This window comes from Gracilinanus agilis, chromosome 4, assembly GCF_016433145.1.
Source record: "Gracilinanus agilis isolate LMUSP501 chromosome 4, AgileGrace, whole genome shotgun sequence".
Classification (NCBI taxonomy): Eukaryota; Metazoa; Chordata; class Mammalia; order Didelphimorphia; family Didelphidae; genus Gracilinanus; species Gracilinanus agilis.
This window is the reverse complement of record NC_058133.1, coordinates 208,454,785-208,473,895: the sequence shown is the minus strand read 5'-3', so window position 1 is coordinate 208,473,895 and position 19,111 is coordinate 208,454,785. Positions and strand designations below refer to the sequence as shown.

The window sequence follows — 19,111 nt, the reverse complement described above, 5'->3', positions numbered from 1 at the left end:
AAATGTAGACCACATCCAATTAAAAAAAGACAAAAATAAGCTTTTCACTACTCAATAAAAATTTGTAAAATCTTCAAGATGGAAAGCAAGTTAAATATCAATTATTAAAAACTATCTGAAATACTTTCTTAAGATCATAAATAGGCTTAATCTGGGCATAAATCATAAAATTAAGAACTTCAAGCCTTCTCTTTATTAAAGATATTTTAGTAATCAGCAAGAGAGTATTCTTCTCTTTCACACACAGACACTGGATCCCTGAAAAGGAAGTTGGTTGTTTAGCACAATATCCAGGATATAGAAGGCACTTAATGAATGCTTGTTAACTGGTTTAGACCAGAAACCTAAGAGTAGCCTAACCCAACACTTTTGTGTCTGCTTCTTCTTGCACCTCAGTCATAAAGACTATCCTGAAGGAAGAAAACATTTCTCTTGGCTCCTGCTCTACTGGAGTCACTTTGGGTAAACCAGGTGAAGAAAGGAGGGGCAATCATGACTTTGTAAGACTGATGTTGAAACATGCCTCCCTCTTCTCAGCAGAGATGATGAACAAGCAAGGAATGAGGCACATACATTTTCAGATCTCATCACTTATTTGTTACAACGGAGAAGGCTCTACGAGAGAATCAGTGCAACAAGGCTGTAAAAAAAAAGGGGGGGGGAGGTGTCAAAGAAACATTAAGGGAAAAAAAGTTCAAATGAAACAGCTATTCAGAAGACACTTCGGACTGAGATGGTACTTTCCAGATGACTAAAGTTTTCAGAGCAATGGTGAAGGATAGAAAGGAAAAAAACCAACTTTTTATTTAATCATGTATAGTACAATATTAAATGCCACAATTTCATCCTTTCGATGCACTGAGCATTGATTCTCTGCCTAGTCTCTATTATAGTGCTCAGAAATATAGGGGATCTATTATACTGTCCATTTCCCAGGTATTCTCAGTTATGACCACGCTTTTGGGCTGTCCTGCTTCGGGGTCTCTGGTTCCTATGAAAGAGTTCTTTCTAGAGCTTCAAACGCACTAACAAGAATACGAGACCGGTCTGGACTACAATCCCCAGAAGCCATTATGGGCACCTCAGCATCCGGGGCAGTCGCCGCATGGAATCCCTGGGAGTTGTGGTCCTTTCCTTCGTTGGCAATCCTCATACGCGCTAGGATTAGACAGGAGTAACCGACCACAACTCCCAGCATCCCGCCCGGCTGCACGGGGGTGCTTCACGTTCTCATGGCGCCACGCAGGCGCACTAGGTTCTCGGCGCGGACCGCGCAGACTGAATAATAAAAGGGGAGCGGCGAAGAGGGAGGAAGACAGGACCATGTCGAAGGGCCCCGGGCCCGGCGGCTCCGCGGCTTCCTCGGCGCCCCCGGCCGCCACCGCCCAGGTGCTGCAGGCGCAGCCCGAGAAACCGCAGCACTACACGTACGTAGAGCCCCCCCGCCGCGCGCGCACGCTTGACGTCAGCGGCTAGCGTGAGTCACGCGCGCAGGGAGAGCGCGAGGCGGCCTCTACCCAACCCTCCTCTTCTCCTTCTCCCCCCCACCCCCTCGTCCTCTGGCCGGGCCTAGACCGGTTCCAACCTGATGAGGCCAGTCCCAACTGCCTCCAACTGCCACCAACCGCCAGCCGGGCCAGAGGGCGGGAAAGTTGGGTGCAGTCCGCGGGGTTGGCCGGGTGCGGGATGCGGTGACACACATAACTTGAACCTGGCCTGGCCATTGAAGCCTAATCGGCCCTCAAGCCCTGCATTCCCCCTCCCCCAGTCCTGGGTCTTGACTTATGTGCACAACGACGCCCAGAGGTGCGCTGAGGGTGCCGTGGTCCTTAGCAGCCAGTGAGCCCCTCAGAAGTGGTCAGGAGAGCCTAGGTTTAGCTGCATGTGGCGAGCCCTGGCCCAGTCAGCGACTGGTATATTTGCATAAGCAAACAAACCCTCGTGGACCAGCTCCCCCGCTCCTCCTCCAGTTCACAGTGACACAAAGTGGGGCCTTCAGGTGGCACCCACACCCACGTGAAGCACACAAACAGGAGACCCGAAACACAGCCTTTCTCTGGCTACTACCACCACAGTATGAGCTGCCAAGATATTGGGGCCATCCCAAGGAGCTAGGGATCCCATACTGTGACATCCACACTGAAGTGGCAATGCACTTAGTGTAAAAGATGGGAAACCTCAGGGAGGAGGGAGTTTGGGGAAAGAAAGGTCAGAATTCTAGAAGCATCCAGGAAGGTTTAGTGTCAAGTAAAGGATGTTCTCCATTTTTTCCCCAACCCTAAGTTTTTGGTGGTTGACCTAGAGCCATCCATCCCTGATCTGAGTTTTGCCTATTTAAGTGGAGTATCCAAAACTGGACTCTCTAGACTTGCTGGAAATTCTGGTGCCTTTGGAACTGAGCCTTCACCAGCTGTACAGCAGGGGCATGCTGCAGAATAGGGGCAGGAAGCAAGCACCATTTGTAATGGAAGGAACCAAATCGCAGGCAGGAGGGACACTTGACTTATTCCTGAACTCCAGAGATGAGGCCTGTTGGAAATATGTCTCAGGGACCAAGGGAAACTGTTAGGCCCTGTGTTGATTTCTTTGTTGGGAAATTCTGTGCTTTGGTCTGAAGCTCTTGATGCCGTTTTGATTACAGGGCCAGACTTGTGTTAAATTGGAGCCATTGTGAATATGAGCCCTGCCACCTTTGTTTACCCTCTCTTTCTAACTGGAGGCCTGTCTTTATCATCTTTGATTCTCTCCAGTGGGAGTGGTAATGGCTTTACCTTTGATGATTCCAGAAAATAGTACTCAAATGAGCGGTAACCAGCAATCTTACTAGATTCTTTTGCTTTGGAAACATGCAAAATGCATACCATTAGAACTTTTGAAAACGATCTATGGTTGCTTGGATTTAGTTTTGCAGTGGAATACATATAACCCCAGAAAGTATTCTGGGAAATCTGAGGGATCACAATCTGTGTTTCTCATATTGAAATTGGAGTGTTTTATGGCCCTTTTGTTATTAACAAGACTTCTGAAATCATTAGGGAAGAGAGTTGCTTTTGGAGTTATCTAATGAAACAGACGTAATCAACTGTAATAAATCACTCTAAATGTAAATACACGAATGCCCCAGCTCATGACTAATTGGATCAGTTTGTCTTTTTGCTGTTTATTTTAAAGCCTGTGTGTCCAAATCAGTAATTGAAAGCAGATGATCAATTGTTTTTAAAAACAGAGCATCCTGTGCTTTGGTGGTATGTCCTTAAGTCAATCAGAGAAGATAGGCCAGACCATCCCTGGTTAGTATTTGGAAGTCATGGATGCATTTATCCCAGTGATTGTTTGCAAAAGTCTACCTTCAGAAATCAGAGGTGTGAGCTCAGAAGGTGTGATAATCTTCAAGTCCAGATTTAGACTTCCAATCCTTACCTTCCCTATCCTGTGAAACTGGGAATGGGAAAACATCATCGTTTGTGGGTGTCTTTGTAATGTGTGAGGGGAAAGAGAAAACTAAGAATGTCCGAGGTTTTGATGTACATACAGCATTTCAAACTGGAGATGGCTTTTACTTCTTTCCTCATATCAAGGATTTCAGATTCGGTTCCTTTGAGGTGATGCAATCCTCTCTTTTGGTCTGAGGAAGGAAGAGCTTACTATAAAATTAGCTCTTACTCTTCCAAAATGTAGAGAACACCAATGACACATCCCTTTTGTATCCACAGAAGCAAAATTGCCTAGGGTTGATTTTTTTTTTCCTTGCTGCTGAAAGTTTGTCCATTCTTGGGCTAAAGTATAAGCTCTTTTCATAAACCTAGCTGAATAGGTTCAATTACAACTGAATAGTTGGGAGGATATTGGCTTTCTTTGTTTTTAATAAGCATTCATTCCTGTATAGAGGAAGTTTTTCATGTAACATCTACATACACCTCATTAAAATTTGGGCATATAGTTCATAAAAGAGTAAGCCATTAGAGTTATCTCTGAATTTTTTCAATGTACAACTTATTTTCTCAGTGTTCAGTAAATTTTCAAGAACAACAATAATAATAATACTCTTTCACAATCAGGAACTGTGGCCCCACCACTTAATTTGCTAGGTTGGTTATAAAGTTGGTCTTTTTATTGGGCAAGTGCAGACAGGTCTGTAAAACAGTTTCATCTCATTCAAAACAAATCCATATTCTGGTGGCACAATATATTAGAGGATTGGAGTAAGAGTAAGATGAAAATTCGAAAGTAATTGAAATTTTTTTTATTTTGATATTGTAATTGCATTGTGGTAGTTGTTTTTTAATTTGGAAGGCCATAAAAGGTAGCCCTTTTGAAATATAATTTAAGTTTCTGGCCTTTTTATGTATCATCTTGGCATTCAAAAGTGATGAAAACTACTTCATGATGTGTTATTTCATATATTTTTAATGCAGAAAGCATTTCATTTTTTATAAGGACTAGCCCAGGTTAGACTGATTGTGCTCTTGAATTGCAGAGGAAAATGAAATCTAGTTCAATGTGATTTTTGGCTATTAGATATATTTTCTTATGGGACCAAGAAAAAATGATTTTTAACAGTTTCATCTAGTCAGACTCCCATTTTCATTAAAGAATGTCACCTAGGTACTTTTTAATGAGGGTAGTGTAGCAGTAATTCTGTCATCTAAATAAGATGGATGCTTTGAATCAGATTTGCTGGCATGTGCACATTACATTTATGTCATGAACTCTGCTTAATTGCATCTGATCGTGTTTCAGAAAATTCCGTTTTCTTGGGAAATATCTTTTAAAATGTTATTGCAAGCTATAGCACTATTCAAAGTTCATCCTCTGTTGAACAATTTGCTGTATACCGAATAACTTGTATCTTAGAACCAATACTTAACCACCTCAGTGATGATGAGTCAAGTTGCTAATAAAAAATTATGGAGGTCAGTCACTGGTTTGAAAGCAACTTCCTCACATGATATAAATTAAGAATTCAGTTTGATCTTTAGCCAGGTACCCACAGTCCTTTTTAATAGGAGTTAAATGCCCACATTGAGGAAAAATAGGCTCTTAAGAATAGTACTTATCTGCTATAATCTAAATTAATGATTAAAGTCAAGATTTGCTTAATGGTTAAGTTTTTTTGTTTTAATCCAGCTATGTTAGATACTAAAGAAGGCTTCCCCACAATCCATATGCATCTGCTTTGACTGATGGTTTCTATCAACCTTCAAAAGACTGTGACTTATTGGTGAGGGCAGCTGGACAACTCTCAGAACAACTTAGAGAAATCCACCATGGGCACACTCTATAAAGGAGCTCCTTCTCTGGAAAGTAGCGCCCCAGATAAGTGCACAAAAGCAAGACACCCTCGTGGACCTACTTCCTCCCGCTTTCAACACCCTGATGCCTGAAGGTGAGGTCTCCTTCCTGTGTGTCTTAGAAGCCATGAGCACACTTTGAGAATTAAAGCTGTAGGGAGAGTGTGGGTGAACCACAGTTGCAGTCTTTCTGTCTAGGGTCTTAGGCAAAGATTGTTTTTCTTGTCAGGAGAGAGCCTAGATCTGATGATGGTTAATGTAAGGATATATTTGAAGATACATAACTCTGAACTATGGACTAGTCCAAAGATAAGTCATTTCCCTGAACAGATCATTTGTATTTTGAAATTGTAGCCTTACATAGTTACAGCCAATTCTTTAAAAAATTTTCCTTTTAAGATATTGGGTTAATTTTGTGCATCTAGTAACCATCAGGTAAAGGCTGATCTCTGCCCAAATATTATGGGTTCAGCCCCCATGTGGGCCATTTAACTTTGTCACTACTACAGAAGATACTTCTAACCCCTAGCCAGCCATTTTTAAAGTATCTGCCCTTGGTTTTAGGAGAAACCAGGGAAAATTTGAACATTCTGCTGGTGGTTCAGTAGCATCTTTATATTAGAACAACAAATACTAGTAGCTTATTTGTGTCCTTTTTCCACCTTTAGTTCTTTTCCCAACAGTCTCCCCCCAACCCCACTTTCTTGAAAAACACTTACCTTATTTTGTGTGTGATGTTCTAGGGTTATATAAAATGTCCATATATAACAAGACCAAGAACCGCAGACATGTATTTGAAATCTAAATGGTCTCTGGTCCTTTCTCTTAAGAGAGAAATCTGGTCTTTTCCCCTATACTTTTCTGAAAATGAATCATGCTTACTTGCTGGGGTTGGAGGGGGGAGTTTGCACTCCTACTGAATACTCAGCAGACTCCATTTTTCAGTTGTTTTTTAAAGACACATTTGGGTACTTCACTAAGGATGTGTATTATTTGTTTATGATGACGTCAATGGCTATAGTATTTTAAGTAAAAAAAAAAACAACTAATCAGAACCATTGAATAATTGTCTCTAAACTCCCTCAATTTTCACCCCTTTTTTCTTTGCCAGTTTATAGAGTTTGACAGCAGTGTCAAGAGCTGATGAGGAGGAGAAGATGGAAAGGAGTCTAGCATCTTAAAAATCTCATAGCATTCTCTGTAATGTGATCCTTTTCCAGTTGGTGTCTCGATTTATTTAAGAGATAAAGAAGATACTGAGGCCTGTGAGACCTGTCATCAAGTCAGATCTGAGCTCACTGAAATGTTTTCCTTCCTTCTTTGCTCCCCTTCCCTTGTTCTTCACCTTAGTTTGGATTACTTTATGAAAACAAAAACCAGTTATTTTCTATTAGTAGCTTAAACAGCTTATGATCAGCATAAATTGTTAAAATTTGAACTAAAGAGTGGAAGCCAGTGGGGGTAAAGGACCGTGTTTATATCTTGCAATTGGCTTATATCAGCAGGCTTAAGGAGAGATGGTTAGGTAGGATGAGTTTGATAGACTCCTTTGGTATAATTTTATTGATTTGAGGGTTTTGTAAAGCTTTTTCTAAATCTAGCTAAAAACACATTTACTTTTATTACCACCAGGTGCTAACAAGTGCCAGGTGTGGTATCTGTGACTTTTAACAACTTTCAGTATTTCAGGATTGGTGTGAACCAGGTACACAGAGATGATGTAAACAAGAATAAATATTTACACGTTTAGACAAAAGTAAATTACGTATCTGTAAGCTAATAATGCCTAGTAATTAGCATGTGAAGTGAATATTAAATGCTCAGTCAAGCATATTATGCAAAATAATACATAAAATGTTTCTAATCTCATCTACAAGGGATATGTTGAAGAGGTCTTTTAGTGTACAGGGTTACTTAATTCTGGCCTGTCCTAACCAGAACTCCAGAGAGCCTCCAGAATGTCACTGATGCTCACTCTTTGCTTTTCAGTTTGTAATTGACAGTTTATTAACTTAAGTAGGGTAATTTTTTTCTTTTTCATCTGTGATCAGGCTTTAACCCAGAACTGTCCAATCTCTAGTTTTGCTGTAATTACTTTTATACTTCTCTCCCTTGAAACTCGTCTTCTGAGCAGCCTGTCAGAATATTATCTTTATTGGAATGTCACACCAAAACAATTCCTTAGGTTAATGTTCCCCATTAAGTGAATTTCTTTAGAAGTATAGTCCTTCAAAAATTGTCAAGTTAGAGTTGTGTTTCCTTTGTTTATATTCACACTTCTCTTAACAGGCCTTGTCAGAACTGCTGTCTCTGCAACCTTCCTCATAATTCCTTTTCTCCTCATAGTGTCTATCAGATTTGCTAACTATATTTGAGAAGATGCAAATGGATTTTAAATTGATGTATACCTTACTGGGCCAAATACATCTTTTCCTTTAACAAAAGCATATTAAGTATATGTAACAAAGTACCTAACATAATGAAATAGACACAAAATTGGAATTTTGTATGTCTCATATGAGCTGAAATAGTTCTGGCAAACCAGTTTTTCCTTAGAGATTTCAGAAAAAAAAAAACAACTCATCAGTTTGAATCAAGTTGCTAATGATCTGTAAGTTTGAGGGCGAATAGATAAACAATTTTCATACTCTTGACATGTTCTCCATTGTCACAGATGTGGTAAAAGCCTATTGGCAATAAGTTATTACAATAAAAAGTGAATTTAGCTTTAGGAATTGCCAAGTGGTGTATGCATTTCACTACTCTTCTAGTCTAAGGACCAGAGCGGCCCATGGGTGTCATTTGGCTATGCTAACATTAGGTTTACCAAGCACCCAAGAAAGGAGAAGGACCACCTGCCTATGTCTCCCTCCCTAGGTCGGTTTGCTTATTTAGGGTGGTAAAAAAATGTGAATTCCCAGAACAATTTTATGCTTCTAAGAAAGCTTTATCTGGTCCTAAATACACGGTATACTCCCTATGCAAAAAATGCCCTCAAGATCATCTACCAATAAATTCACTAGATACACACTGGACTGAATAACCCTGAGTCCATGTTAGTTCCTGATCAAGCAGGCAGACCTCTGGGCTCTAGTCTTGGGCTCTGCCACTAATTAGGTGTGCATCTTGGAACAAGCCATTTTACCTCTTGGGGTTTAAGAGTCAGACTGTGTGATTTCTAAGGTCCTTTCCAGTTCTAATGTTATATTTATTGTTCTAAGTCTCTATAGCCTATTATAAGACATCAAATTAGAATGATTTACCAAAATAATATGTCTCCTTTCTTGGCTCAGAGATCCTTTCCCTGGAATACTTATTTGCCACTGTTTAGCATTCTAAATTGAATCAGTGAGTTAAGAATTGGTTCTTGGCTCATTTTTAGTGGATCATAAATTATTTTCTCTATATGTACATATATAAGTGTGTGGACTTATAAAGTATATACATGGAATTGGTTGTGAATCTAGTACTGATAGCTAGAGAAAATTAGGGGAATGTCCTGTCTTAGTTACTCAAAAGTGAGGAATAATTTTCAGCATCTTTGTTCCCAGCCACCATCTTCTTTCTTTTTATTGGTTCTTTAAAACTAATTAATTAGTTACATTAAAGTTCCCAGGTATTTCCCTTCTTCCACCCCTTCCCACACTAAAGAAGGCGTCATTTGACAAAAAGTAACAAAAATCCTATGATTATATCAGTAAATTCAACAATATTTTGAAACAAAAGGCTTTTTAGCCATAATGCAAAGACATCTAGTAAGAACCAGTGAATTCTGATTTTTAGTTCATGTGTTATGTTTTTTTTCCCCAGGATATTTTCAGAAGTAAACATTTCAGAGTTAATGGATATTAAGGGGTCCATGAGAATACTTTGGGTTCCTAAGTTCTTTTCAGGAGGGAATTTTGATGCAGAAAAAAGGATCATTGAATAAAATGAATATTCAATAATAAATATTCTGGGCTATGAATAATGGCCAGTATACTATTTTCTACTAATAATAGTTATCTACTTGCTTTCTTCCCTTTGATACTAATTACAGGATCATGTCATCACAAATTCAATAAAGAATATTTGCAAATAGGGCTATTTCTTAAGATTCTGGTTTCATCATATAGTACATACTTTATTAAAGAAATCCAGCTTTTACAAGAATAGTACTAATAAGGCTGGATAATAGTTGCTTAATAGGGACAAGTGTGTTGCAGATTATCTTATCTCATCCCATATACTTGTACTTTCCAATTGGAGTCTTGCTTCTTTCAAAACACTTATGTAAGATTATAAGCAGTAACCTCTGGCCAGCTGTGACAAAAGCAGTTTTCCAGCTACTCTGGAAAATAAGGATGTGCTTTCTCATATTTTAATTGGTTGCTCTGATGGTTTCATTCCCTGTCCATGTTCCTGGTTATGAATTCTTTAGTTATTGATGGGTTTCAGAAAATGGTAAACTTAAATGCAAGTCCCTCTCAAACCTTCCTTTTACATTTGGGCTCCACATACTACTTTTTTGCTTTTCATGCTAGAGTTCACTAGGCCAAACTGACCTCCCATTAGTCCTTCTTGTGTTATGCCAGCTCTCCAAAGACCACATACTTGTCTCTGAAAAGAATCACATCACATTTCACCACTATTATAATTATTGATATAACTTTAAAACTTTTTAATTAAAGTGTGCTTTGCTTTAGACATGATCAATGACGTTATGATTGTCAAAATACTGCAAAAGGATTTGCCAGTGTATTTGAGAAATGTACTTAATTTTCATATTTGTAAGGTGAGTATACATACCTCCTTGTCTTTAAACGACAAGGTTGTTTTTTAGTAACGTTTCTAGGGTAAGCTCCCTGTTAAGTTTTCAGCATATATCTAAGTTATTTTTGGAATGACCCCAAACAGAGGAAAGTATGTAGTGCACCTAATGGTCTTACATATAGCTCCAGGAGTAATTACTAGGGAGAAGCAAAACCAGAGAGAAATGGTACTTTTTGTTGGCTTCCCATTGTGTGTACCAAAGCTGAAACAGTTGGACCTCAGTATTAGGACATATAAAGGTTGGGAATAGATAATGACATACAGTTAGAAGAATCACTTTAATCACTGTGAAAGTAGCACTTGGAAAGAAAAATTTCAGTTAAAAATTTTTTACTAAAGGACTATATATACATATACATATTTATGCTCACCCCTGAAGAAAATTAACATTAAAAAACTTTTATTCCTTTTTTCTGTTAGGTCAATAGTTTACTCTGGCATCACTGATTATAAAGGATTTTAAACTTTAGAGGGCAAATCAAACTGAAAAATACCCTAAGTATCTACTATATGTTTGAGCTCTCAAGATGGCTATGTTTCCCCACTTCTAAACAAAATTTAATTCAATAAATATTGAGTCCCTCATTGAGTATTCTTCTAGATGCTGGAGATAAAAAGTTTAGATAAATATTTCTTGCCTTCACGGAGTATAAAGTCAGCAACAGTTAACTCTAAATCACAATATTCCATGATAATTATTATGGAGATGCAAAACTATTATGAGAGGTGGGATAAGGGATGGCTGATGAATCGTAAAGTATGGATTTAAAGCATGAATCATGTAACCATGTTAAAAATGAATATTAATAAATGATTAAAAATTTAAAAAAAAAGTATGGATTTAATAGGTACAGTGAAGGATGTTCCAGACATTAAAACAGTGTAAGTAAAGATAGTGGCTGGAAAATACAGGATGTGTTAGGAGACTAGAATAGTCTGTTTTGTTTGAGATGTGCCGTAGGGCAGTGGTCTCCAAAATAGGAGTATCCTTTGGGGAAGCTAAAGAAAAGAGACATGGAGAAAGGTCCTGTGTCCCCCCCTGCCATTATTAACACCTGCTTTGGACTGTGCTGGATAGTCAACATAATGTCTTCCTAGTCCCAGACCCTCCTCCCCTGCCAGCTGTGCTGGACTGCATTGAAGAATCTTTACTAAGCAGACAGGCTGGCAGTTTTTCCCCAGCCACCTCAGCCCTTTCTTCTGCTTGCTGGATAGTTTGAACCAGAAAGATGTTTTTTATCAGTATCATTCTCCCACAGGCTATCATCTTAACTTGTGCTTGTATAAATTGCACAATTTTAAGTACAGTTGTACTAGTAGTAAGTACTGATGTATAATTGCATTATTTTCAAGAAGTTTGTTGTTTCTGAGAAAACTCCCCAGGCAGTCTTTCCTTGAATCCCACCATGCCTGTCCAAAGCTCTTCTCTTCCCTCTTCTGTTTAGTTCCACAACTCCCTGCTCTCCACTCTAGGAGAACAAGGGAGGCTTGAGCTATCTGGGGAAAAGCTGCAGCAAGAAGAGCCCAGGGGAGCAGACAGGGCAGCTTTTGAGAGGCTGCCTATGAGCTTGGGACTCAAGTAGCCAAGCACAAAATGCTCAGGTCTGCAGCTCTATTAACTCCCTTCCCCTTCTTCCACCCCAGTGGACAGCACGGAAACAAATGAAGAGAACCATCCACCAGTATGAAATCGGGGACCCACCTGGGCATCTTGGTATCTTGCCTTGCCACTGCCCATTTCTCCCCCTTGGAAAAGCTGCATTCTGGACCTGAGATCTGACCTCCACAGACTGTCCCCTCCTTAACCCCTCCTAATATGTAGAAGATGGAAATTTATTAGCCAATTTTCAACAAAAACCTTTGTATAATTGGTGGATGGTACTGAAAAATGAGTATCATGATTTAGTAAGTACAGCCAATAATGTACCTCTCCCATTTCAATCCCTATATCTTTGTGAGGTAGTTTGTTTGGTTTTTTCCAGCTACAGCTACTACTGATAAAACAGTATCAGGAGAAAAAAATTCAACTTAGAACCTGACCTTTGAATTGCTGTATCACAAAAGCTTAAAACAAGATTTTCTAAAATAATGAAGCATATTTGCATATTTGGTTACATTGCTCTCACTAGGAAATGTTTTATTTTTTGGTGAGAGCAAAAAAGTTTTTTGTACCATTAATAAAATGAAAAAAATTTAAAATACTGTTTATTTTATCTATCTCATCTTTTAAAATTTCTAATTTTCCATGTTTTATAATGTACAAAATAGTAAAATAGTAGTATATGTGTATAATTTATAAATAAATATACATATATGGGTTCATACTCAAATGTTTTCTTTTTGCCAATGGGATATGTGATCCAAAAAGTTTGGAGACCAATGCTCTAGAGCACAATATAGAAGAGAAACGGAGAAACCTGAAAAGGTAGAGGTGCCAGTTTGGGGAGGATTTTGAATGCCAGAAATCAAACTTTATTCAGAAGCAATAGGGAGCCATTGAAGGTTTTTCAGTAGAATTATATGACTAGATCTTTGCACAAGGAACACCTAATAGTGAAGGATGGAGCAGATAGGGGAGCAGGTGAGCATACACTAACATCTACCCTACAACTTATAGTCCCTTTCTAATGAGCAATTATTGTTCATACTTTTAAATTACTCTTCAGCAATTGTTTCTTTTCCTGTACCCCAGACCCCCAGTCCAATCACATAGAATTCTGGCACAGCTAGCAAAATAGAAATTTGAGGATCTTTTTTCATCCCTAAGACTATGATTCTGTAATTTAAAGGCTAATTGACAGCATAAGTACAACCCATTCATCATAGTTAATTAATACCATATTAACGAACTAGGAGATTCCCTTGATTTAACTTGCATTTGAGGGTCATTAAAGTTATCCCATTGTGCATATTAGAAAGGAAAACCCAACATTTCATAGCTATTGAGATCTCTTTGGAATGATGATTATTAACTTGAAAACAATATCTGACTTTCAATTTGAAGCTAGATTTAGGGGAAGTCAGTTGTGGAAGAAGTGGAAAACAAGTGAACAATTTTGGGCTGAAAGGTGTGGAAAATTGCTTTGTTTTGGCTTGAAAGATAGCAATTGGCAGAAAAGCACTATTCCTCTTCCCATCATAATGTTTTCATTAGTAATAATTTGGATCTACACCTTGCTCTCTCACCTTGTCTATCTTTTCCCACCTCTTTTGAGTGGAAGTCTTTCCCATCAGCCATGTTGTACCCCAACCTTCCGAGTCAGTAGGTGTTTGTCAACATAACACCGCAGAATTAAAACTCATCTGGGTCTCAGTGGCCTTTGCTGGGGAGTACTGATAGCTGGGGAGCATTGATATCCCTCAGAAATAATCATGTTTGGAGAATTGGGGAGAGGGAAAAGGAAGACTGCCTTCAAGAGATGGTTTCCAGGTCTCTTTCCGGCCTATAGGATTTTTTATTTTGGAGCAGTTGTTTGAATTAGTAAATGGATATATGCATGTCTTGTCAGGACCCAGGCCTTAGCGCCTTTGGAATAGAAAAATTATTGAATATTTAATGTCTTTTGTTGAAATCCACCTTGAGAGTTTGCTGCAGTTCCTGAAAAGATTTGTTTTCTAAAGTGGATTTTAGCATTTCCCAGAAGAGAATTTCATGTTGATATCTTAAAATAAACAGCCACCTCTGGTTGATAGAGGAATTGATTATCCAGACTGAATTATCAAGGCCTTTTGCTTCTCGGTTTGTGGGGTGGAGAAAGATTCTCTTTATGCACCCCTCCCCCCATGTACATGCACAAAATCAACTGGGAGAGAGAGGAAAGAAAGCAACCCAGCTAATTTATTTCCTAAAGTACTTAGTGAAAGGTTTATTTGTAGTTTTAAATTAGAATTTTTTCTCCTCTGAATAGAGATAGAAAAGATTTGGCAATCTTATATCTCTTGGGCTGGAGGAGACATCTGGAACTTCTCTGAATATCCCAATTCAATTCAACAAATATCCATTTAACCGTGTGGGATACCAAGACAAAACAGTTTGTGCCCTTGGGTTATAGGAGATTTACATAAATAATAATACCAGGTATTTGAGGAAGGAGAAAAACATTGAATAAATGGGAAGGGGATCTTGGAAGGAGTCACAGTGGAGGTAGCAGCTGAATTGAACCTGGAAAACAAGATTCTGAGAGGCAGAGGTGAGGTGAGGAGGGAGTATATTACAGCCTATGAAGACATCCTATCCTAATACCTGGAGATAGGATAAGGAGTGTTGAATTCAGGGATCATTAGTCCAATTTGACTGGAGTTCTTGAAGGGTAGTATTAGAAGTATGAAATAAGATTATAAAAGTATGTAAAAGCCAAATTGTGGAGAACCTTAAGTTTTGAGCTGAGGTATATTTTTTACCTTAGAGGCAAACCATAAAAAGTCTAAAAAAGTAGCAGCAAGATTAGATGATTGTATAGGGAGATTAGAAAAGAGAGAGCCTAGAAGCTGGGAGTCTAGTTTGAAATTTATTGCAATAGTCTAGAGCCAATAGTCTATGCCCAGTGATGAGGAAACTATGGCCTGTGGGCCAGATTGGGGGGGGGGCAGAAATGTTCTATCTGCTGGGACATTATTCCTAATCTGACGAATACAATGAGTAGGATACAATACAATGAAACTTCGAAGGAGTTGCCTTAGAAACAGATTGACTGAGGAGCATTTCCTTTCCTTTGGCCCCCTCTTTAAAAAGTTTGCCCATCACTGGTAGGCTGATGGGGATCTGAAGTGTGTGTTCTAAGTGCTATGAATGAAAAGAAGGGGACAGATGCAAGAGATGGCTCAGAGGTAGACTAGATTTGGCAACTGTTAAAGCTTGGGAAAATAAAAGTGAGGAGAGGGCAGGTAGATGGCACAGTGGGTTGAGAGCCAGGCCTAGAGATACAAGATCTGGATTCCAGTGTGGCCTCAGAATCTTCCTAGCTGTATGATACTGGGCAAGTCACCCATTGCCTAGCCCTTACTTCTGACTAGAGAAAAAGTTTTCTTCCTTGGAACCAATATACAGTATTGATTCTAAGGCAAAAGGCAAGGGCTTTCAAAAATAATTATTAAAAAAAAAGGGAGAAAGAGGTTGTATGTTGGGGTGACCAGGAGCATAGGTTTGTCCTTAACAGAAATAGAGAAGTTTGGAGTAAAGTGGACTTCGAAAATGGATCAATACTGTTTTGGAATTTTTGAATAGGAGATATACTGACAGGTCAACTAGGAGATATCCAGTAGACAATTGATAAGGACTTCAGGAGAAAGATTAAAGCTGGTTATATAGAATTGGGGGACTGATAAGTAGTCAGATAGAGAACCAGAAGAAAACAGGGTCAAGAAAGTGAAGATAGGAGAGAGGCTTCAGGAGGATTGGGTTTCACCAGTGCTGAAAGCTACAGAAAGGGTAGTGAGACTGGAGAGTGTGAAAAAGCCATTGAATGCAATAGTTCAAGAAATTGAATTCAAGTTCATCCAGCATGTTAGATACTGTGTTAGGCGATTGAAGTACAAAGATAAACCAAGAAGGCGTCCCTGTCCTCAAGGAACTTAAATTCTATTAGGATATGTCCACTAGTCAGGATATTAGAGAAGAGATTCCTATTCAGATCCAGGTTGGACTTCTATGTAATGTGTGAAGGGCTTTTTCAGATACATTTCAGAAGTAGGCTAGGACACCAGAATCATGACTGGGTTTATGTGATCTTAGGCAAGTTTTATAGTTAATCTTTTTTTTTTTTTTAAACCCTTAACTTCTGTGTATTGGTTCATAGGTGGAAGAGTCGTGAGGGTGGGCAATGGGGGTCAAGTGACTTGCCCAGGGTCACACAGCTGGGAAGTGTCTGAGGCCGGCTTTGAACCTAGGACCTCCCGTCTCTAGGGCTGACTCTCACTCCACTGAGCTACCTAGCTGCCCCTCTTAGGCAAGTTTTATAATGTCTCATCTGTAAAATTTTATAATTATATTCATTATCTCAGATTTGTTATTAGGATTGAAATGAAGATATATTGATATTCTATAAATATAAACAAAGTGGGGCAGCTGGGCCACTCAGTGGAATGAGAGCCAGGCCTAGAGACAGGAGGTCCTAGGTTTAATCTGGCTTCAGACACTTCCTAGCTGTGTGACCTTGGGCAAGTCACTTGACCCCCATTGCCTACCCTTACCACTCTTCTGCCTGGGAGCCAATACACAGTATTGACTCCAAGATGGAAGGTAAGGGTTTAAAAAAAAAGAAAGAAAGAAATATAAACAAGTGCAAAGTACTTAACTTATAGGATTAATAGTTGACTATCCTTTGAAAAATTAACCAAGTTGTTTTTAGAGTATTACATTTATGGGGAATTGAATTAAAAGGTTTATTAAAATCCTAGGAATTAAAGAAGAAAGGAATCCAATATCTTATTATGGCATGGAAGTGACCCTCAAAGGCCATGCCAGCAGAAGACAAATGCTGATTGGCTTTTCCTACTTGGGAGCCCTGTTGGCATTTGTCTTCTGCTGGTATGGTCTTTAAGGGTCATTTCTGTGCCATAATAAGATATTGGAGAAGGAACAATTTCAACACACTTTCTCCCCTTTTTAAAAAACATTTAATTTTTTTTCAACTATCAAAAATCTATTTTCTGTCTCTCCTTCTATTCCACCCCCACATGAGGGGAGAGAAAACAAAGTGAAATCCTTGTAACAAATATGCATAGTTGAGCAAAACAAATTTTTGCATTGGCCATTTCCAAAAAAATATGTTCTTCTGCACCCTGAGTCTGTCATGTCGCTGGGTAGTATGTTTCATCATGGATCCTCTGGAATCATAGTTGGTCTTTGTTTTGACTGTAGTTCTTTCAAAATTGTTGGTCTTTATAGTCTTCTTGTTATAGAAATTGCTCTTTTGGTTCTGCTCACTTCACTTTTACCATTTCATATAAGTTTTTCCAGGTTTCTCTGAATCTATCCCCTTTATCATTTGTTACAGCACAATAGCATGAAAATAACATTTATATACCATAATTTGTCAGCCATTTCTCAGTAGATGGGTAACCCATCAGTTTCCAGTTCTTTGCCTCCACAAATATACAATATAGGCCATTTTCCTCTTTATTTGATTGCTTTGGGAAACGCATTGGGCCAATGGGTATACTCAGTTCAGCAAACTTTTCTGATTTAAATCCACATTTTGAAATTTTAAAAAACGTGGCAAATGAAATGGAGATAGTCAGCAAAGATGATCATTTTCTGGGAATATAGCTGTGAAAGGGAGGGGGAAATTTAGCATAATATTCAATTCAATTCAGTTCAACAGCTTTTATTGAGTGCCTACTGTATGCCAAGCACTGGGGATGAAAAGAAAAAGTGGAATACTCTTTGCTCTCAAGGAGTTTAATTTTGGGAGAAAAGCAGCATTTACACAGATATATATAGAGTAAATTCAAATGCTATTTGGAGTAAATAATTTCAGGAGTAGGGTTGGGGAGAACACTTGGGAAGATCAGGAAAGGTGGTGGCACTTAACCTGAGCTTTGAAAAGAAAGAAGCAGTTAAGGAAAAAGTGCATTCCAGGCATTGTGCAAATTCACAAAAAATGGAATATTTTATAAAGAGATTGGCAAAAATTTGGCTGGAATGTAGAGTTTATAAAGGCAAGTAATATAATATCAGTCTGTAAAGATAGGTGAGAATCAGGTTGTGAATTCCAAAAAGAGGAGTTTTGTATTTAGTCTCTAGATAAAAAGGACCCATTGGAGTTTCTTGAGCAAGGGAGTGACATGGTCACAACTGCACTTTAGGAATATAAATTTTGCAGCCCTGTAATACAGACAATGATTTGGAGAAAGGTTGAGACCAAAGTTGGGGAGACCAACTTAGAGACTGTTACAATAGTCCTAGAGAGAAGTGATGAGGGCTTGAGCTAAGGCAGTGGCTATTTGAGTGGAGAAGACGTTATTGGTATGAAAGCTATTGGGAACTAGAATAAGTAGAACTTGACAACTATTATACAGAAGATGAGTAGGAGAGTTTAAGAGTCTAGAATGATTCTTAGAGCCTGCAAAGATAGTGTTGTCCTTAACCCAGAAATTAGGAAAAGGCAGAGAAGATAGTGTTATTTTGAACTTATGAGTTAGAAATACCTAAATTTCCACATCTAGGTGGAAATGTTTAGCAGGTGATTGGTGATGTGGGATTACAGCTCAGAAGAGTTTGATATCTGTATAGAGGTGGTATTGAAACCATGGGACTTAGCGTGCATGTGTATATGTGTGCGTCTGACAAAGAGAAAGGAAGGATGGCAAGGGAGCTTTGATCCGGCCTAGGAAACTGAAGAGGAGTGATCAGATAGGTAGGAAGCAGAAATATGTTTAGGAGTAGGGTCACTATCCACACTACCAAACACTTGCAGAATGGTCAAGAAGAGCAAGGCCTGAGAAAAGGCCACTGTATTTAACATTTGAGATTATTGGTGATCCTGAGAGAAGTTTTAGGGGATTGGAATCCAAATTGCTAGGAATTAAGGAGTGGGCTATGGTGGAGGGAGGCAGGATAAAAAGAGAGGAAGGATGAGTACAAGAGATAGCATAGATAGAATCAGCAGTAAGCAGCTAAGTGGATGGGAGGGGTGATGAAGAGAGAAAAATCAAAGAAGACTGAGATTTTGAGACTGGACAACTGAGCTGAGAGGAAGAGTATGTTATTAATGGCAATAATGAAGTCGGGAGACAGGACAGGTTTTAGAAGGAAGACTTAATTGAGTTTTGAACATAATTGAATTTGAGATTCAAGTGGGATATCTAGTTTGCTAAGCAAAGATTGGTTGAAGGATGCCTAGCATGGAGAAAAGAAAACTGTTAGGAATCTAGGACTGGAATTCTGGTCAGAATATGTATACATTTGGGAATCATCTGCATGAAGGTGATAGTTGAAGCCTTGAGAGCAGATGAGATTTTCAAGGGAGAGCTGTAGAGAAAGGCGAAGAGCTTTGGGGGCATTTAGA

General features: G+C 38.8%; 1 protein-coding gene across 1 annotated transcript in view; it reads left to right on the top strand.

The window, feature by feature from the left end:
- The first annotated feature begins 1,305 nt into the window (after nt 1-1,305).
- UNK (unk zinc finger) overlaps nt 1,306-19,111 on the top strand; it is a 37,932-nt gene continuing 20,126 nt past the window's right edge. The window contains exon 1 of the mRNA XM_044671558.1: nt 1,306-1,427. Coding sequence (XP_044527493.1) covers nt 1,324-1,427 — 104 coding nt within the window. The 5' untranslated portion in view covers nt 1,306-1,323. The remainder of the gene's footprint in view (nt 1,428-19,111) is intronic.